The 22,439-nt window shown below is 39.7% G+C and overlaps 1 protein-coding gene across 7 annotated transcripts in view; it reads right to left on the reverse strand.

The window, feature by feature from the left end:
* The window catches only part of RABGEF1 (RAB guanine nucleotide exchange factor 1), a 60,147-nt gene that overhangs the window by 24,584 nt on the left and 13,124 nt on the right, over nucleotides 1-22,439 (reverse strand). For 3 of the 7 annotated variants that reach the window (XM_006155017.3, XM_006155018.3, XM_014590323.2), the window contains exons 2-4: nucleotides 14,218-14,406; nucleotides 10,277-10,443; nucleotides 4,740-4,909 (exon numbers count right to left, since the gene is read on the reverse strand). In XM_006155017.3, coding sequence (XP_006155079.1) covers nucleotides 4,740-4,909; nucleotides 10,277-10,443; nucleotides 14,218-14,396 — 516 coding nt within the window. In that variant the 5' untranslated portion in view covers nucleotides 14,397-14,406. The remainder of the gene's footprint in view (nucleotides 1-4,739; nucleotides 4,910-10,276; nucleotides 10,444-14,217; nucleotides 14,407-22,439) is intronic. The other 4 variants (XM_006155020.3, XM_006155019.3, XM_014590324.2 and 1 more) reach the window with 2 other exon arrangements.

Consider the following 22,439-nt stretch of genomic DNA (forward strand, 5'->3'; position numbering starts at 1 on the left):
TCTCTGATCAAATTACAAATAAACAAACAAACAAACTTAAATTTAAAAAAAAAAGCATTCATAAATGAGAATAGTTGAAGCAGCCTTGCATGAGTTGTATTAGGTCAACAGGAAAGTCATGATGCATTTTTGCACAGAAAAACGCATCATGACTTACTCTATGACCTAACAATAAGCGATTCAAAAAAACCGGAGGGCCACTCCAGAGCCAAGTTGTTAAAGGAACCATATTTTACATGGCTAGCTGTGGTTGGAACCCCAGCCCTGTGGCTCGAAAAACATAATGGGGAAATATGTGCATGTACCCCAAATCCTGATTGGCTGGAGAAATGAAGAATGAACTGTGGTGTGATCATATCCCATTAGGGGGTGCTTTCTCCTTCTCTGTTTCTCCCTGGTGAGTGCATATGCCCTCCAGCAATGATAACAAAACAAAATCCTTTAAAAGGCCACTAAGCTTCCTTTACCACCCAACCAGGGCAAGTCTTAGTGGCACCCAGGAAGCTTGTACCCCACCTTGTTAACTAGAACCACTGTGTCTGTCTCTTCCCTCAAACAGGCTGCAAGCTCCCAAGAGTGGAACGTGGTTCTGACAGGGTTCAGTGTGAGTAAGTTGTACTTCCTGGAGGAGAAGGTTATTGTCTTTAATTTCTTCTTTTGGAACATACTGGAATGCCTTCTCCAAATGTCTGCAAACGCTAATAAATCTTTGCAGAAGCCCTGAATACCATATAAATTGGCTTCCCCTACAAATTTTTATCAATAGCTTCATTGCTGAAAGTTCTCAGTATCTGCCAAAGCTTGCGTTTATTTTTCCAATCTCTTTTAGCTGCTCTAATTTGACCTCTTCCATAAGTACCTTGTCTATAGAGGGAGTGTCTGCCTTCTGTTTCATTTGAGCTGTGCCCTCTTCCAAGTTCTGGCTGTTGTTCTTTTGTTTTGTACCATGCACAACTGAGGGTCAGGCCTGAGAACTGCCACCAAAGCCCAGAGACTGCTTCACACCAGCCTCACACACTGAGCTGCCATGGCTGCTCCCAAGTATGGTTTTAAGTTTTCTCTCACATATCACTGTATTCTTCTAGACACGATTTTTATTCATTCATCACCTTCAACATAGTTATCAACTCACTCTGTTATCTACTTTTGTTTCTTATGACTTACAGGACTCATAGTTTCTAACATCTTAGATGTTTTCCCACTGTTCTTGCCTCAGTTCTCATTCTTGCTGCTTTTAATTTAAAATTGGGTCCTGGGACCAGCAGATGGTGTAGTGGTTATGTTACTGTACTCCCACATAGTGGATCACAGTTCGAGTCCCGGACCTGGTAACTTAAACCTCACATCGGGCATGTGTGCATGTGTGCCCATGATCCCAAGAGGAGAATGGAGGACGAGGGATTGCGATGTGGCTATCCTCCCTGGAGAGTGATTTATTGCTTCTGTTTCTCTGTCTGTCTGGTGAGTGCTCATGCCCTATAGCAAAAATCTCTCTTTAAAAAAATTGGGTCCTGACTTAACTTTTTCCCCTCTGATTTTCTCATCATAGCTAAAGCCTATTTTACCAGTTAAAGTTTCTTTGTTTTGAACACATATATCTGTTCTCCTAATAGTAGTTACATAGCAGGACAAACGACTACTTGTAAAAACATAAAGAATAATGAAGTCATTTTAAGGTCTAGGAGGGCACTTACCTTTTTATTTATTCAGAGAAAAAGAGGTGAATAAAGAGCTAGATGCATCTTAATTTATAATTAAACTAAAATTTTAAAACTTAAACTATAATATATTTTTCTCATTTGGATATAGAAAAACGTTTATTATGAATAATAATACTGAAATGTACTTTAAGCCTATATAACATAATCAATGCTAGATTTTTTTTTTAAAGAGGTTTGCTATAGGACACGTAGGCTCACCAAAAAGAGAGAGACAGAGAGATACAAAGTGAGAAATCAACCCCCAGGGGGGATGGCCACACTGCAAATCCTTCTCCTTCACTCTCCTCTTGGGATCTTGGGAACACATACACCAGCACCCGGCATGAGTTTAAGCCACCTGGTCCGGGACTCGAACCGTGGTTGACTACATGGGAGTCCAGCAACATAGCCATTATGCCAACTGCTGGTTCCTCTATGCTAGATTTTTATAAAATGACTGGGAAAAGAACAAAACCAGAAAAAGATCTTATGTTGTGCTTAACTGATTCCTTAGTAAGAAAAATGAGCTTTATCTAATAAAGGGAGCTTGTTTTAAAAACTGAAATGAGAAATTTAGAAAATTAGTTTGTTACTTTTTTTTTTTTTTTTGCTATAGGGCACGTGCGCTCGCCAGGAAAACAGAGAGAGACAGAGAGACAGAAAGCGAGAAATCACCCCCCAGGGGGGATGGCCATGCCGCAATCCCTTCTCCATTCTCCTCTCGGGATCTTGGGCACGCATGCACACGCGCCTGGCGTGAGTTTAAGCCACCAAGTCCAGGACTCGAACCGCGGTCAACTATGTGGGAGTCCAGCAACATAGCCATTATGCTAACTGCTGGTCCCTTTAGTAGTTACTTTTCAGGCCCAGCTGTGGTGGTAGCACAGGCAATAGGGATGCTACACCTTGACCAGATGAGAAAAGTCTGGAATCACGTCTCAGGTCTATCTGAACGTAGGGCACTCCCATAATTCTGCTAGCTGCAGGGCTAGGGGGAGGAATATGGCATGAAGACCTTGTCAAGGACCTTCTCTCCCCCTTATTAAGTAAACTTTTTTAAAAGTTTTTTTTTAAAGCTTTAATACAACATCCAACAGATTAATAAGTCATTTGTATTTTGAGGAAGTAAAGGACTAACCCTTCTATAAAACAAGTCAGGCAAAACTTTAAGAACAGAAAAAAGTACATCTGAGGGATTAATTAACATTTAGCAAGGGAAGGATTTTTAAAATGTGGGTATTGGGCCAGCAAGTGGCACAAAGGTTGAGGGAGCTAGACCCCACATGCAGACTGCACAGTTTGAGTCCTGGACCTGGTGGCTTGAAACATCATAGTTCAAGTCCCAGCCCCAGTGGCTTAAACTCACGCTGGCCACATGTGCATGCATGCCCAACATCCCGAGAGGAGAATGGAGAAGGGATTGCGGCATGGACATCCCCTCTGGGGGGGTGATTTCTCACTTTCTATCTCTCTGTCTTTCTCTGTCTGCCTGGCGAGTGCACGCGCTCTGTAGCAAAAACCTCTCCAAAAAAAGAAAAAAAAAAAGGAAGCTATATTGGAACTGGCCAGTACCATAGTGGTTAAGGTGCTGGACTTCCACACTGCCAACTACGAATCAAGTCCTGGATGTGGTGGCTTGCTTTCTCTGTCTCTGTCTCTCTCTTGTCAAACTGAATAATAATAAATAAATTAAATAAATAATTATTTAAAAAAAACCTGTCACATAATTCTAAATTTTTGCATTTTAAGGAAGTCTATTATTGCTTCTAACTCAAAAAATTAATGATAGCCTGCTTGCCCTCCTGTGACAATCACAACTTTCTCACAAACACCTAAAGGTAACAAGGACTGTTTATTTATGCAGTATAATTATACTCCTAAAGAGCAAGAGTCTTTTCTCCTTTTCGAACTTAATCCGATATGTTAAGAATTTTTTAACAGAAGTCCACTGCTTTTTAGTTTAGCAATGTCTGACTACAGCAATACAAGTAAGCAGTGAAACACCTTGCTGTTTTTCTAATCTCTGTTTCCCTTTTAAGACTTCCTTACTTCATACAAGGGACTCATAGAGTTAATTTTTACTTTAATGGCTAGAACACAGTATGACAGAATTAATCCCTATTTACAAAATAAATTCCTTTATAAGCAGTCCTATGAAGTACTACAACTGAAATTATGGGTTAAAAATTATAGGTTAGGGACCAGCAGTTAGCATAATGGCTATGTCGCTGGACTCTCATGTAGTTGACTGCAGTTCGAGTCCCGGACCTGGTGGGTTAAACTAGCATTGGGCGTGTGTGCGTGCGTGCCCAAGATTCTGAGAGGAGAAGGGAGGAGAAGGGATTGCAGCATGGCCATCCCCCCTGGGGGGTGATTTCTCTCTTTCTATCTCTCTGTCTCTCTCTGTCTTTCTGGCAAGCACATATGCCCTATAGCAAAAACCTCTTTAAAAAATTATAGGTTAAAGATACAGGTGTGAAAATCTTAACTTCTAGTTCTGACATTTGCAAAATCTAATATATAACCTTGGCAAGTCACTTGTCTTTTTTGGCTCTCAACTGCCTTATCTATAAAATAAAGGGACTGAAACTAGATGTTGCTAAGTTCCTTTTAATGTCTACATTCTATCCTTCGTTCTCTAACTCAATGAAGAAAAAGTCAAAATATAAAAACAAAGGAAACAACAGAAAAATTATTGCCACTGCTATTGTTACACAGAGTTAAAGCTCTATGGCCATTTACACAATTTACAAGGTCCCAAGTTATTAAGACTTATTCATTATTGAAGTACAAAATTCAAGTGGCCTAGATATCAGAATTTCAATACCAAGACAATTCAAATACCTTGAGATACAGTGGAAAAGTACTAGCCTGGGAGTCAGGTTTTAACTTGGTTTAGAGGCTTTTCTTAGCTAAGTAATTTAACATCTGCGGATCTTGACTTTCTCAGGTATAAAAGGACAAGATTGCATTATACTATCTCTAAGACCTTTCCTGAAACCAAAACTCCATGTTTCTGAGTTGTTATTCTCAACCTACCCTTTTGTAATACATTCCTTCCAAAAACATCTTGGTCTGTTTATAGATTTCTTGGCCTGTCTTGTGGAAGGTCTTGAGAAATTCTATGAACTCTTTAGACACTCGATCTGTTTCAATGCTGGTTTGCCGGTTTATGGAAGGACTGGGAGCTTTCGCTTCCTGGATTTCTGCTGGGGAAAATCAAACATAGTAAGTTTCATTATACAGACAATCCGTGCATGGAATCATTTTAAGTATCTAACTCAAGGATATTTAAATTATATTTAATCAAAGCTAAACTCGAATTTAAACCATTTTATGTTTAAACATTTGGACAACTTACCTTAAAGTAAGCTAAATCTGTTTGACACATAAGAAGGACAAGCAGTTGACACTACATGATCTAAAAGATATTCCTATTCAAATACCAGTTGCTCATTAGTATTTCTTAGCCAAAATATTTATTTTGGTCTACATATTTTAATTAATACCAAAATAGCACTACTGTCTTGGGCAACTTTTTCAATGATTGTCTGAGTATATAAAACTGATCAACAAATAAAATAACAATCAGAAGGAACACAAAAATGTCAGATGACTTATAAAATGTTAAACTCTACAAATCCCATTTTACCTACCCAAATGGCAAAAGCTAACTTGTTTACATGAAGACTCTCCATTATACCCTCTGCTGGTCTCATGAGAAATTTTCTGCTATAGGATATGTCTGCTCGCCAGAGAGACAGAGAGAAAGTGAAAAACCAAACACCCCAGGGAGGCAGCCACACCACAATCCTTTCTCCATCTTCTCTCAGGAGTTTTTGGGCATGCATGCATACACATGTGCCCAGTGTGAGTTTCAAGTCACTGGATCCAGGACTCAAACCGTGGTCAGCCATGTGGGAGTCCAGCACCTTAATCACTACGCCACCAACTGGTCCCGTAATTTTCTTTTATACAGAAAAAGAAAGATAATTAAAAAGAAAAATATAGGTATCTTTTAAATATATCAAAATTAACCTTTCTCAGTAATTTCTTTTTTTCCTATTTTTTCCCCTTTTTTTAAATTTCATCATCTTTTATACATTCAATCACATTATTATTTGTCTTACAAAATTGATATTTTGGGACCAGCAGTTAGCGTAATGGCTATGTCACTGAACTCCCATGTAGTCGACTGGTTTGACTCTCGAACCTGGTGGCTTAAACTCACACCAGGCATGAGTGTATGTGTGCCCAAGATCCCAAGGAGAATGGAGGAGAAGGGATTGCAGCGTGGCCATCCCTCCTGGGGGGTGATTTCTCACCTTCTGTCTCTCTGTCTCTCTCTTTCTGGCGAGTGCACGCACTCTGTAGCAAAAACCTCTCCAAAAGAAACAGAAAACCAAAATGTTTATTTCAACAGGTGAACATTTCTCCCTAGTACAGTTGATAAAACTACAAAATATTTTCAACAGATAATACATTTCTTTGTGTCATTAATGCTTTGCCTCCCCTATTTTTCTTCTAAATGTCCTTCCTCAGACCTTCCTCTTTCACACACACTATATTTGGTATTTACATCTATATACTGTGTTTCTATATCCTTTAGTCAATTAGTTTCAGTCAGAGAGTGCGGACACTCGGTATATATTAAGCTCCAAGTTCATTTATTTATTTCTTCTGAGAGAGAAGAGCAAGAGAGTACCCCCCGACAGGGTCTCAATGCCATGGTCTATCCCCAGAGAAGGAAAGTGAGGAAGCACTTTCCATGGGAGATGAGCACATCACAATTCCTTCTCCATCTCTCCCTTCAGGATTTTGGGCATGTGTGCACACACATTCCTACTTTGTTTTTGATGCCACCAGGTCCAGGATTCAAACCATGCAGTTGCAACTGTGGGATGCAGTCATCTTAACCACCAAAAAATAATAATAACTGGCTGGTCCAACATTCAATAAACTACAACTGTACTTGGTATATAGGCTAATCTTTTTTTTGAAAAGAGATTTTTTTTGGTTATACAGCATGTGTACTCGTGAGAAACACAGAGAGCAACAGAGTTTTAGAAATTACCCCTGGGGGATTGGCCACACCATAATCCCTTCTCCTTCATTCTCCTGTTTGGATTTTGGGCATGAATGTGCACGCGCCCAATGTGAGTTTTAAGCCACCAGGTCTGGGACTTGAATCGCAGTGGATTACGTGTGCGAGTCCAGTAATGTAACCATTACACTCTCTGCGGGTCCCTGTATATACTCTAATCTTATCCATATACAACGGCAAAAGAAAGAGTTGTAATACACAATTCATTTGGCCATTACACAAGTAATCTGTAACACAAAGATCCATGGGATCCTCTTTTCTCACATGAATTTGTTAAATACTTTTAGGTCTTTACCAATAGACACTTTCTACAGATAAAGATAAAGAGAAAAATATCTAAAGTACAAATCTAACATTCAGAAAGTTAAGAGGGGGACCTGTAGTTAGTGTCATTGTTATGTCGCTGGACTTCCACGTAGTTGAATGTGGTTCGAGTCCCAGACCCGGTGGCTTAAACTCACTCCAGGTGTGTGCACATGCGTGCCCAAGATCCCGAGAGGAGAATGGAGGAAACAGGACTGTGGCTTGGCCATCCCCTGGGGGATGATTTCTCGGTTTCTGCCTCTCTGTCTCTCTGGTGAGTTGCACATGCCCTATTACAAAAACATCTCCAAAAAGAAAAAAATTAAGAGGAAAAACAAAAAACACAAGAAATATTTTTTTAAAAAAAAGAAAAAGAAAAAATATAAGGCCAACCCATGGCATGGTGGTTAAAGTGGCTGGACCTCGCATGGCATGATTCGAGTCCTAGACCTTGCAGCTTGAGAAATTCACCAGGTGTGTGTACATGCATGCCCAAAATCCCGAAGGGGTAAGAGTGGAGGAAAAGGGATTACAGTGTGACAATGCTCCATGACGGGGTACTTTCTCACACTTGCTCTTTCTCTGGTAAGCACATGTACTCTCTGGCAAAATTAAAGAAGAATAAGAAAAAGCAGAAACTATATTGCATACAAGTTTTTACAGTAAAAATCACTTGGAACTGTTTCTTTTTAAAGTATGAGCTCAGCACTAGATTGTGAAACCTTCATAACATAATCCACATTGTACAAGGGCTTTTAGGACATGATTTCTTAAAGCCACCAAGGAACATGAGAGAATGTGCTTATCTATTATGTATGTAAAGTTTTTTTTTTTTTTTGAGAGGTTTTTGCTATACGGCGTGTGCTTGCCAGACAGACAGAGAGAGACAGAAAGCGAGAAATCACCCCCCAGGGGGGATGGCCACGCCGCAATCCCTTCTCCTCCATTCTCCTCTTAGGATCTTGGGCATGCACGCACACGCACCTGGTGTGAGTTTTAAACCCCCGCGTCCAGGATGCGAACCACGGTCGACTACGTGGGAGTCCAACGACATAGCCATTACGCTAATTGCTGGTCCCTTGTAAAGTTTTTTGTTTTTTTTTTTAATGAAATCTCATTTTACACACACACACACAGGCAAGGTGGTTAAGGGCGCCGACCATGGTTCGAGCCCTGGACCTTGTGGCTAGCTTTCTCACTTTCTCTCTCTCACTCTGACCCTCTCTGGTCAAATTAAAATAAATAAATAAAGTTAAATAAAATAATTACTAAATAAATAAAATCACGAGCCAGGTACTTTCTTATTTAATCTCTGGCAAGTACTTGAACCTCTTCTTAATAGAGACAAAATTGTCAGCCAACCAAGAAACAACTTCAAATTAATAGTGTGAACAAAATTATTTAAAGGTGTGTATTTCTCTCTCTCTCTTTCTTTTTGCCAGGGGATAAATGTATGTGTGTGAGAGAGAGAGAGAGAGAGAGAGAGAGAAGGGAGGATACCTCCCATAAGAGGCTCTCGTATGCCACAATCCCTTTTTCCTCCATTTCTCCATATCACCACGATTTTGTGCATGCACACATGTGTCTGGTATGTGTTTTTAAAACTGATGGACTAGGATTCAAACCACAGTCAGCCATAAAGGATCCAGCTCCCACTGTACAACTCTTAATTGCTGTGTTATAAAGCTGGTCCTACAGGTGTTAATTTATTAAGAGAAGTGCTGATTTTGGTATACCTTTCAATAAAACAATGGTCACTAAAAATCCCTCTCCTCTCTCAAATGAGTTTCAAGCCTTTCAATGAAACAAAGAGCAAAAGTCACTAAATCTAAAAGACCAGCAAGGATATAAAGGATGATATTATTCTTCTTCTTCTGCCTTTAGGTAGACTAAAGCCTTATCATGATTAGGGTAAGGACTGGAAGGCAAGAGAGGGCCTCCTAGACAATAGCTCTTCTGATGTTATCAGTGTTGGATTCCAGTTTCTCTCACCATTTCAAATTCACTGCATAATTCTGAGTCCCACCATAAAGACTGAGCCCTAACAACATTCTTCCTTATTTCATGCTAGGCTACTTCAATTACTGGGTCGCTGGAAAAGTCATGACGCATTTTACATAGAAAAACACATCATGATTTTTCCAATGACCCAATAGTTCACATGTTCATTGCAGGAACAATTTTGACTTTTGTGATGATCCTCTTGCTGGTTATATATGGTATCTTAGGAATTAAGATGGGGCTAGCCGGTGGCATAACAGTTAAGGTAGCTGAATCACATATAGTAAATTGTGCAGTTCAAGTCTCAGACCCACAGGCTTGAGAATACACTGGGCATGCCCAAAATCTCAAAGAAGAATGAATTTGCAGTGTGCTCATCTACCCCTTGGGGGTGATTTTTCACTTTCCCTCTCTCTTTTTCTGGCAAGTATAACCCCCTATAGCAAACTAAAAAAAAAAAAAAAAAAAAAAAAAAAAAAAAGTAGAACAAGGTTTTCTGCATAAAAATCCATGCACTAGAAAATACCTACTATGGGTTATTTTCATCCCCCAAAAGTCCAAAGTGAGTGTTTTCCTATGTGTTCTCTCTATATTTCCCCAAGTCGCAAGCTGTTTCTCAAATAAGTTCAGAGAGAAAACCTCTCTCAACTGCCTTTCAAGCTTGGAGACAGCATTTCTGATAAACTATGAAAAATGAGGATAATATGAATAGAACAAACCAGTATCCAAAAGAAAAAAGAAAAGAAAAATCCAGAAAGCGATTTAGATGGGAATGAATTTTATCAATAAAATTCTATTTCAATTCTCTTTATTCTTCCTATAATAAAGTTAACAAGCTCTAAAACACAATGTCCTCAAACCAAAAAAGAGTTTGCTTCACATATAATGACTCTCAAAATTTCAATCACAAATCTGGCTTGGTATTCTCTAAAAGCTCACAGAAATTAGAAAATTGGGTCTACATGCAACATGTGCCGGGACCAGCTTGGCATGAACACGTTTTTCTGAGTGGGGAAGGCTATGGATTAGAAATAGACGTAATAACAAGCACAGAAAGACACACAAGTATAGAAAAGCAAGGATTGGGTGGACACAGCTTCTCTGATGGAGAAGCTGCTACTCTGCACCTCATTCAAACACAGAAGAAAAAAATAATTTAAAAAATTACCCTTTTTTGATCCAACTCGGGAAGAAGCACTGAAGAATTTCTTCACAGTGGTAACCTTGCGGGTCTTCTCATTGGTTTTCTTTTCTTCGAACTTGGAAAATGTAAGAGATTGGGCCCCTTGGCTGCTTTGACTGCTGGCAAAGGCCTCTTCCTCTTCCCGCTGAAGTCTGTAATTCAAGAGAGGATTAAGAATAATCTCAACATTCTCTGGGTTGGCAGGTGATGTGGTAGTTAAAGGCACTAGATTCCTATGTGGCCAACCGCAGTTTGAGTTCTGGATCTAGTGGCTTGCTTTATCACTTTCCCTCTCGCTCTCTCCCAGTCTCTCTCTGATCAAACTGGAAAATAATAATAATAATAAATAAAGTTAAATAAAAAAATAATTCTTTAAAAGAATACTATGGGGGGACCAGCAGTTAGCGTAATGGCTATGTTTCTGGACTCCCACGTAGTCGACCGCATGAAAAAGTTGAGTATCATACATTGGTATTTTTAAATCCTGTCTATAAAATACAGTGAACTCATCTATAGTTTTAATTTCCTTTAACTAACTATAGATAATAGTTACTGAAAATCTAAATATTTTCTGAATAAGTAAATAATCAAATGGTTTTACTATTCATCAGTTATATTAATATATATGTATGTATGAAGGGTTCTTCAAAAAGTTCATGGAAGGGACCAGCAGTTAGTGTAATGGCTATGTTGCTGGACTCCCATGTAGCTGACTGCTGTTCGAGTCCCGGAACCAGTGGCTTAAACTTATGCCAGGCACATGTGCGTATGTGCCCAAGATCCCTAGAGGAGAATGGAGGAGAAGGGATTGCGGTGTGGCCATCCCCCCTGGGGGGTGATTTCTCGCTTTCTGTATCTCTGTCTCGCTCTGTCGTTGAGTGCATGCGCCCTATAACAAAAACCTCTCCAAAAAAATAATAATCTCGACGTTCTCCAAGTTTTTCTTGTATCTAAAGATTATTATTTAAGGATGGGGAGGATTTTTTGCTATAGGGCGCATGCACTCGCCAGACAGAGAGAGACAGAGAGACAGGAAGTGAGAAATCACCCCCCGGGGGGATGGCCACACTGCAATCCCTTCTCCTCCAGTCTCCTCTCGGGATCTTGGGCACGTATGCATAAGCACCTGGCGTGAGTTTAAGCCACCGGGTCCGGGACTCGAACCGTGGTCGACTACGTGGGAGCCCAGTGACATAGCCATTACGCTAACTGCTGGTCCTGTATCTAAAGATTATTAACTGGGGAGGATATAAAAATTATAGAATGAGAGGTTAAATTTACTAAATAGTTCTTCTTTTTAAAAATTTTGTTATTTTCATTTTTCAATTTGACCAGAGAGAGACACACAGAGAGAGAAAGTGAGAAAGCAAGCTGCCAGGTCCAGGACAAGAACCTTGGTTGGCCATGTGGGAGTTTAGTGCCTTAACTTTCATACCACCTACCAGTCATTATAGTTCTAAGGTCTCTGGTGGACAGCTAGTGTGTGAAAATCCTACACAGTTCCAGAGAGAGACATTCTCCATAGATCATGTTCATTCAGTAATCACGCTTGTTTTATAATGAAAGAAATAAAGTTCAGTTCTTTTCCCTGATAAGCTCAAGTTTGGAACAGAGAAAGAGATAAGTAAGTAATTACCATATAATGGGATGGTTCCTATAGTACAGAGTAAAAGTAATATGCTATGAGAACACAGAAAAGAACAACTAAATCTGCTACAGAATCTGAGGTTTTACATGGTGATATTTGGGCCTGATCTTAAAGGATGACTATGATTCCACTAAGTAAAAGGACATTCCAAAGAGAGAAAATTAAAAACGTGAAAACATGTGGTTTGTTTTAGGCCAAGTCCAGTAGTCAGAACACTGAGATGGTGAGATGAATTATGACACTGGATATACAAGAAACACTAGATGGTCAGGAGCCTTGACTGCTAAGCTTGCTATTATTCTGGATTTCATCAGGTGGCAGGGAACCAAGAAACATTGTAAATCCAAAAAGTTATCATTAAAGATATGTACTTTAGAAAGATAATTTAGGTAACCATGTGAACAGCTTGAGAGGTAGAGAGACTAGAGACGAGGACAGTAATTAAGAGTGTATTGGGGAATAGCAGTTAGCGTAATGGCTATGTCGCGGGACTCCCATGTAGTCGACCATGGTTCGAGTCTCGGACCCAGTGGCTTAAACTCACGCTGGGCACATGTGCGTGTGTGCCCAAGATCCCAAGAGGAGAATGGAGGAGAAGGGATTGCGGCGTGGCCATCCACCCTGGGGGGTGATTTTTCGCTTTCTGTCTCTCTGTCTCTCTCTGTCTTTCAAGTGCACGTGCCCTATAGCAAAAACCTCTCAAAAAAAAAAAAGTGTATTACAAAGTTTTAAGTGAAATAAAATAAGGACCTGGAAAATGGGAATAAAGGTAACATTCAAAACCTTTTCTGAGCTACAAAAAGTAGAACCTGCTCAAGTAGTTTTAGGTAATAAGAGATGTGAAGAAGAAACTAACAATGACTCCAAAGTTTTTTTTTAATCTAATGAGATAAATAGCAATGCCATTAATTGATATAGGAGAACAGCTAGGAGGAAAATATTGGCAATGGGGAGAAGAGTAAATAAAAGCAATAAATTCGGCTTTGGATCAGCTGCATGTGAAGTACTATAATAAATCTCAAGCACTATCTATAGAATAACGGTTCTCAAAGTGTGATTCCCCAGATAACAACATTTGCATCACCTGGAAACTTGTTAGAAATGCAAACACTCTGGTCTCATCTCATGGTACAAAAATCAGAGACTCTGAGAGTAAGGTCCAGCAACTGATTCTCTAAGTTTTCCAGATCATTCTGATGCCTGTTCAATGTGAGAAATAACAGCTGTAGGAAATCTCAAGCAAGGTCTCAATAGGAAACAGTAAAAAACAGCAACAAAAATCACAGATGGAGATGTTAAGTCTTACGACAGAATAGAGACACATCTTTCTTTGAGACAGAAATTAAGTTAACATAAAGGCATTAGTATGTTTTGTTTGAAGAGGTCATAAAGCTGAGGAGATTCATGCACAGTAGCTTCTATTTTCTTTGTGAAATAGCATTAGTTACTGAGAGTATCAGTAGGAAGTGCAGCAAGAAGCCTGAGGAAGTCATTAATGCTCTGTGTGTGTATTTTCTGTGACTGACCAGACTTATTGAAAGCAGTGAGTGTGCTTTATAATTCTGAGTTCACCACAGATGCTTGCAAAGCAATTACTTAGCAAGTATTAATTGTTCGAATACCAAAACTTAGCAAAAGTTATCATGATTTGGTTTATTTTTCTTTTGAGACAGTTTGAAAGTTTCCAGGATGCTTTGACAAAAGATTAACGTTATTATGGCATTTTATTAATCCCTATGCTCACCAGTCATTCCATTTTTAAATTTTTATCATAATCATATTTCTGAATAATACAAACTACCTTTGACTAAGAAACCACATTTTAAAGGAAAAGTTAAAATTCCATAGTGCAAGGACTATGTATACAAAGCAACAGTTTCTGCTGCTATGTGTTCATCACTGTGCTAAATGCCACGCTGGAAATAATAAAAGAATGAGGGAAATGAAGCTTGATGAGATCTATGTGCCAAGTCCTGTGCTAGGTACATCATATATAGAACCTCATTTAATCTTCGGCATAAAGTATGCTTACCTCCATTCTTCTACTTCAGAGAACTTATTGTCTGAATTAGAGAATGAAGACTAACACACCCCAAACACAAAATAATCAGAAGGCAAACACAAAATGAAAAAAAATCACTCAAAGCTATTTATTAAATGTTGACTGAGAAGAAAAAAAATCTTTTCTCTATTAAGGGGACTGCTCAAATGGAAGAGAAAAATGTATTTGAAAAATGACAGACCTATGCATAAACCACCCCTATTTAAGTCCCTTTACCGCTCTGCCAGTTCCCAATCCTCTTGAATCTGCTTCTGCCTGGCTTTCTGGTACTCTTCTCTCCAGCACTTGGAGCAGAAACCCTGCCAAGCGGGGTTGCCATAGTAACCGCAGCCTTTCTTGCATAGGAGCTCAGATTGATCCACATGAATTCCTCGACGTTCGGACTTAAGGCTCATCTTCTTCCTGCTAACCAAGGAACAAACCAGAAAGTGTTGAAAGTGAATTATCATTCTACTAACTACACAGCAATTAACAGAAAAGTGACTGGGCCTGTGATCTTCAAGTTTTAAGTGAGGAAAAGAAGAAAACAGGGAAAGAAAGGAAGAAATGTTGATAGGAATGTAAAATGGTGCAGCTGCTATGGAAAGCAGTATGGCCATTCCTCAAAAGACCAAAAATAGAGCTATCATATGACTCAGCAATCCTACTTTTGGGGACATATATCCCAAATAATTGAAAAACAAAATCTCAAAAAGAGATATTTGTACAACATGCTCACTGCAGCATTATTCACAATAATCAAGAGGTGGACACAACCCAAATGTCCATCAATGAATGAATGGATAAATAAAAATGTGGCATATGCATACAACAGATTATTCAGTTTTATGAAAATGGTAATCTTGTCATAAGATACAACATGGAGGAATTTATGCTAAGTAAACCAACCACAAAAAGGCAAATACTGCATGATTCCACTTATATGAAGTATCTGAAGTAGTTAGACTTTAGAAACACAAAGTAGAAAGGTGGTCACCAGGAGCTGGAATTGGGGGCAAAAAGGAGTAGAGAGTTAAATGGGTACAGAGTTTCAGTTTTGCCAGATGAAAAAGTTCTAGAGATCTGTTGCACTACTATACACTGAAAAACAGTTAAGGCTATAAATTTCATGTGGGTTTTTTTTGTTTGTTTATTTTTCCACAACAAATACTGCATTTTCACTTAAAAAAAAAATAGATCTTTCTTAGTTGCTACCAAAAAAGTTCTACATTTTCATCCTCAGGAACGAAGCACAATCCTCTTAAAATAATCCACAATATGTTACTCAGCTCAGAAAGACAATTTCATTTCAATAATACAAAAGTGACCTAAAATAATATTTTCCTGGGCTAGCAGATGGCATGGGTCACCACATAGTCAACTACAGTTCGAGTCCTGGATTTGATAGCTTGAAACTCACATCAGGTACTTGTGAGTGCATGCCCAAAATCCCAAAAGGAGAACAGAGGAAAAGGGTCTGCAGTGTGGTCATCCCTCCATGGGGTGATTTCACTGTCTCGCTCTGGTCAAATAAATAAATTAATTAATTTAATTAAATTAAATAATTCTAAAAAAAAAACCATTAGGATAGAATTTACTCCTTCATATGGCATGCAGGGCCCTCAGTATTCTAGGCAAAAAAATTGTTTTAAAGAATTATTTTATTGAGGAACCAGCAGTTAGCGTAATGGCTATGTTGCTGGACTCCCACGTAGTCGACCGCAGTTCGTGTCCCGGACCCGGTGGCTTAAAACTCACGCCGGGCGCGTGTGCGTGCGTGCCCAAGATCCCGAGAGGAGAATGGAGGAGAAGGGATTGCGGCATGACCATCCCCCCTGGGGGGTGATTTCTCGCTTTCTGTCTCTATGTCTCTCTCTGTCTGTCTGGCGAGCGCTCGCGCCCTACAGTGAAAATCTCTCCAAAAAAAAAAAAAAAAAAAAAAAGAATTATTTTATTGGGGCCGGCAAGTGGCACAGTGGGTAAGGGCACTGGACGCCCACATAGCTGACTGTGGTTTGAGTCCCAGATCTGGCGGCTTGCTGTCTCACTTTCCTTTTCTCTCACTCTGTCCCTCTCTGGTCAAATTAAATAAACAAAGTTAAATAAAATAATTCAACTTTATTTATTATCATTTTATTATTTCCAGAGAGAAAGAGAGGGAGAGAGGGAAAGCAGGAAAGCAAGCCTCCAGGTCTAGGACTCAAACCATGGTTGGCCATGTGGGAGTCCAGTGACCTTAACCACCATGCTACCTGCTGGCCCTGCAATCTGGGGAAAATGAACAGAGCCTACAATCTGTCACCACTCACCACATGCCCAATACTGAGACAGGTACTTAACACAATTATTAAATTCTTTCAAAAACCAAAGTTGATATTCCCATTTTAGTAGGTGAGAAAACTGAGAGTCAAAGAAATTCTCAAAAGTATAAACTCTACTAATAAAAAGAAAGAGAAGGGATTCAAAACCAGATAAAAGTCTAAAATATTTGTGCCACATTGTCTCCAATCTGCCTGTCCGGACTCACGTCCAGGAGCACAAATTTCAGTCATATCACCATTCCCAAAAAACTCATACATGTTCATAGCCTAGAACTTTTTCTTAGACCTTTCTTCTGCTTTTTCAAAGATGATTCCCTTTCCTTTTTAAGAATTATTTTATTTAACTTTATTTATTCATTTATTCATTCATTCATTTATTCTTTTATTTATTTTAATTTGAAGAAGAAGAGAGTGAGAGAGAACGAGAGAGCAAGAGAGAGAGGGAAAGTGAGAAAGCAAGTCGCCAGGTCTGGGATTCAAACCTCGGTCGGCCTTGTGGGAGTCCAGCGCCCTTAACCACCATGCCACCTTCCAGCCCCAATGATTCTCTTTTCAAAGATCATTCTAAGGGTGGGAACCAGCAGTTAGCGTAATGGTTATGTCGCTGGACTCCCACATAGCCGACCATGGTTCGCATCCCGGACCCGGTGGCTTAAAACTCACGCCGGGTGCGTGTGCGTTCATGCCCAAGATCCCGAGAGGAGAATGGAGAAGTGATTGCAGCGTGTCCATCCCCTCTGAGGAGTGATTTCTTGCTTTCTGTCTCTATGTCTCTGTCTGGCGAGCACACGCGCCCTATAGCAAAAAAAACTCTCAAAAAAAAAAAAAAAGATCATTCTAAGGGTCATCTTTTCAATGAAGCTTTCCGTGAGCTCCCTCCCAAGCAGAATTAACTTTGAGCCTCAAATTTTCACAACACTGCTTACACAAGAATCAGTTATATCTCTTTGTTAGAATTGTTTCTATGTTTATCCTCTTCACACTCAGATTAGAAGCAGCTTGAGCAGCTGCTTTATACTCCCCAGAGAATTTAGCACCATGCTAAGGTGCTCATTATGTGTTCAAGATTGCATAGGCAGGACTATTTTATATTCAGCCTCCATTTGGATAGTAAGCTTCCCTTTAAGATTTGACATAAATCTGGGGCTGGCAGGTGGCGTGGTTGGTTAAGGGTCCTGGACTCCCACATGGCTGAACACAGTTTGAGTACTGGACCTGACAGCTTGCTTTTTCACTTTCCCTCTCTCTCTCTTGCTCTGTCCCTCTCTGGTCAAATTAAAATAAATAAATAAAGTTAAATAAAAATAACTCTTTTAAAAAAAAAATTCTACATAAATCTGAGGATTTATGTAGGTTACAAAGTTAGAAAGTTGTATGGATAGGGGCTGGCAGGTGGTGTGGTAGTTAAGGGTGCTGGACTCCCACATGGCGGACCGGTATTTGAGGCCCCGTCCTGGTGGCTTGCTTTCTCACTTTCTTTCTCTCTCTCTGTCCCTCTCCGGTCAAATTTAAAAAAATAATAATAAAGTTAAATAAAATTTTTTTTAAAAAAAAGTTGTATGGATAATAAGGAAAAACAATTTAAAAAGTGTCTTGAGTTGAGTAAGAAACCAAAACATCTTCTAGTTATGATTTTATTATCAGCAAAACAATTTGAATTTTTTGCAAAGTTGTTCCCTAACTTTATTTGACTACTATATCAAACTTATCTGTAGTATCACAATTGTATGGCAAACTGCTACCCAAGAATCTTCATTCAAATTTAAGCCACCTGGATTTAATTCTTTTTCATATAAACATATCAACTGCCAAAGAGGAGATAAAAAGTGGCACTCTGCAGCATGTATTCAAGAAACTTAAATGTGGAGACAAAATTAAGCCCTATATTGGGACCAGCAGTTGGCGTAATGGCTTTGTCGCTGGGCTCCCATGTAGTCAACCGCGGTTCAAGTCCTGGACCCGGCAGCTTAAACTAATGCCGGGCATGTGTGTGTGCATGCCCAAGATCCTGAGAGAATGGAGGAGAAGGGATTGCGGCATGGCCATCCTCCTGGGGAGTGATTTCTTGCTTTCTTTCTCTCTGTCTCTGTCTTTCTGGTAAGCGCACATACCCTATAGCAAAAAAAAAAAAAACCTCTCTAAAAAAATTTTTTTTAATTAAGTCCTATATTGGGGGAATCCTACCATTAATTCAACTCAAATATTTACTAAGAGCCAAATGTGTGTATAGAATTGAGCTAGATGATATTGCTGATACAGCTAACAGAATATGTCCTTACCCTCATGAAGTTCATAACCAAAAAAAAAAAAAAAACCACAGGGAGACTGAAAAATGCATAAATATAGAAAATGCTATGGAACTGTAAGGAAGCCAGTGTAGTAATTCTACATTAAGGAGTATGGAGAGACCACAAGGGATTTGTAGAAGACCTTAACGTACCTTGAGTTGAACCTTAACGCATCTTAGAAAAATGACATGAAGGAGAAAATTCTGGACAGAAAGAACATCTTTCACAAAAAGTACAGAAACATGGGAACCAGCAGTTAGCATAATGGCTATGTCACTGGACTCCCACATAGTCGACCGCGGTTCGCGTCCCAGACCCAGTGGCTTAAAACTCATGCCGGGCATGTGTGCATGCATGCCCAAGATCCCGAGAGGAGAATGGAGGAGAAGGGATTGCGGCGTGACCATCCCCCCTGGGGGGTGATTTCTCACTTTCTGTCTGTCTCTGTCTGGCGAGCGCACATGCCCTATAGCAAAAATCTCTCAAAAAAAAAAAAAAAAAAAAGCACAGAAACAGGAAAGCAAATGTAGAACATGAATGATGTGGTAACAACAGGAGGTAAACTGAAGAAGTCAGGTGTGAAATTAAATTATGATGGCTTTTTAAAACTCTAGGCTAGAGAGTCTCCACTGAGCACCACTGAAAGCTCCTATAAAGGGGAAACCATAATAAGGTCTCTATTTTAAAACAGAAAACTTGAGAGATGAAGTTCTATCTTCTGGCATAACATGAGGGGGACAATAAATCTCCAGGGGCCAACAGGTGGCGTGGTGGTTAAGGCGCTAGACTCCCACATGGCTGACTGGTTTGAATCCCAGACCTGTGGTTTGCTCTCTCAATCCCCTGCCCCCCAGTGAGTGCACGTGTCCCACAGCACTTTTAAAATAATAATAATAATATTAATAATACATAAAATTAAAATAAAAAATTTAAAAGAAGTATTTATTTATTTAATTCCATGTGTTATTATTTCTTTAATTTGACCAGCAAGAAATAGGCCTGGGACACAGAGAGAGAGAGAGAAAGGTTAAGAGAGAAAGCAAGCCACCAAGTCTACGACTCAAACTGGGGTAGGCCATGTGGGAATCCAGCGCCTTTAACCACAATGACACCTCCTGAGCCTCAAAATTAAATAAATTTTAAAAATAAGTAATCTTCTCCTAAAGCAACTATGCAAAGGGGGGGGTCTTCAAAAAGTTCACAGAAAAATGCACATTAAGAAAAAAATCTTCTGTGAATTTTAAAGTGTTTTTGTACCAAAACAAACTTGTACTTTAATCCCACTTTTCTGTGAACTTTTTGAAGCCCCTTAACAAAGATGGACAACTTCCCAGGCTTTGCTGATGGACTGATGCATGAGCCAAGGATGGCACTCATACTTCAACCCCAGCTCTTACTGTTTGCAGGGCACTGTCACGTCTCTCCTGTGTACATACAGGTTGCTGGTAAGCACGGAAGCCTTACTGACTAGAGGTGTCAATCTTTGTCTGAACAAACAATAATCTTTGGCTGAACATTGAGATACGTACATGGACACAGGGGTGACCCCTAGAAAGAAGCCAAGCATAAAATAAAAACAAAGAAAAAATTTAGCATAGATATCAATGGTTGCATTTGTAGAGGAGAGAGACTTCACAGATTCAGTTCAGTTATAAAACCTAGAGAGTACACATTGAGCACTACTTTGGAGGGATTTTTTTTTTTAATTTGCCAGAGGGTATATGCACTCACCAGAAAAAAGAGACAGGGAGGGAGAAAGGGAGAGGAGGAGAGAGGGAGGGAGGGAGAGAAAGAGAGGAAGGGAGGGAGCGGAAAGAAAGAGGAAGGGAGGGAGGGAGAGAGAAAGAGGAAGGGAGGGAGGGAGGGAGAGAGAGAGAGAGGAAGCACCATCTCTACTCTGTGTCTCCATCCTGTCCAGATTTTGGACATGTGCATGCACACTTTTTGGCACATTTTTCAAGCCTCCAGGGGCTGGGATTTGAACCACAGAGTTATCCATGTGGGATTTAGCTCCCCTAACCATTAGGCCACAGGGCTGGCCCTTAAAGATTCTTATATGCAAAAGGAAGGAGAATTGGAGAAGACGATCAAACCCATGGTGAGTTTAGTATTTTTCCACTCTAACAGCACAAAGCCAACCCAGAAACGGGCATGGGACACAGAAAGAGCTCCTCTTGCTCTGGTTCAGAGCATAAGAAAGGGAACTGCTAACATTCAGGAACTAAGGAGCGCCCTCCATTTCACTCCTTCCTTCTTCTCCCAAGGCACAATGTCCAGCCAATCATGTGGTGTATCTGTAGCAGTGGCTGAAATGAGAGACTGCAGGAGCCAAACTCTGAGAACTATTGATTTTTCTCACTCTCTATCCTTCCACTTCTTGGCCCCAATTGTACAGACAGTAGTGGAAGTACACAGGAGAATGGAGTAGCTAAATCCACCATTTTCTGGTCAGAGGAAAAAAAACATGAGCCCCCAGGAAACAAAAAATATGGAAAAAAATTGCTGCAGAGAAAGTAAACTTTTGGGCTCATCCCTAGGCTGTGCATACATGGATCTGATGCTACTCAGGATCAAAGATTTTAAAACTGAACTAACAGAGAGACCACAATGCAGTTTTCAGATTGGTGCATGCATGAAATAGATGGAAATAGTATTGAAAATGCTTTGCAAAATGAACTGACACTGGAATCACAACCCAAACTTGGTAGCAAAAACAAAAAACTTTGACTCTGCAAATGAAACTGTTATGAAATGAAAAGATAAGCAACAGACTTGTAAGCTATAGAGAAACTACTTGTAAATCACGTGTTTGACAAAAGGCTGATATATCCATATCAGAATACATAAGAAACTCTCAAAACTCAAGATTAAAAAAACAAAACACTCACAAACTGGACAAAAATGTTTTGACACTTTACCAAGGAAGATATACATGCTGGTGTCTCACATTTCTGTAAGAGGGGCATTTGCTACAGGACTCTGTTCAACAATGTTTGTATACTGAACATCCTCACAAGTGGAAGATGACATCTTCCAGAGCAGAGGGCAAGTCTGTCCACTACCCAGTACAATAAGTATGGCTCACTTCACATCGACAGTCCAGTAGGATTATTTGACATCCATAATGAGATCTGGGGTCCCTAAGCTCAGGTTTCTCAACTGGAACATTGTTCCCCAGGTGACCTGAGGGGCGAAAGTAGCCCACGTGAACATGAAGGCTATTCTGAGGATATTCTATGAATAAAGTTATCTGTCTACGAGTCCATAACTTGTTCTTTCAACTTTTAAAACTGAAAATCCTAAGTGGTCTCATGCCTTCAGCCAACATCCATGAAACTGGCAGGCTAACTTATTAACTGTTGATTGCACTATTTCACTACTTCACTATTCTTCCACCCAAGTATCACCATAAATGTGATGACTGCTCTTGCTCCAATTTTAGCAGAATTCATGTTGCTCTGGTAGGGGCTTTTTTTTTTTTTTTCAAACTTATGCCTAGTTTAGTGCCTCAAACTATACCCTGTTTATATTTTAACAAGATAGATGGGGCTGCTAAGTGGTGTGGTGGTTAGGCGCTGGATTCCCACACGGCTGACCATGGTTTGAGTCCTGGGCCTGGAGGCTTGCTTTCTTGCTTTTCCTTTCTCTCTCTCTGTCTCTCTCTAATCAAATTAAAATAATAATAACAAATGGAATGAAATACTTTAAGATTATAACAAGACAGTTTATTTTGGGGCAAAAAATATGAAATCCATGCATTGTTTTTCATAATACATTCCTTCCATAAGCTTTCTAGAGCCCACTCATGCATGAAGTCTATGGAACTTTTTTTTTTCAAAGAATTATTTCT

This window comes from Tupaia chinensis, unplaced genomic scaffold (assembly GCF_000334495.1).
Source record: "Tupaia chinensis unplaced genomic scaffold, TupChi_1.0 Scaffold000429_1, whole genome shotgun sequence".
Classification (NCBI taxonomy): Eukaryota; Metazoa; Chordata; class Mammalia; order Scandentia; family Tupaiidae; genus Tupaia; species Tupaia belangeri.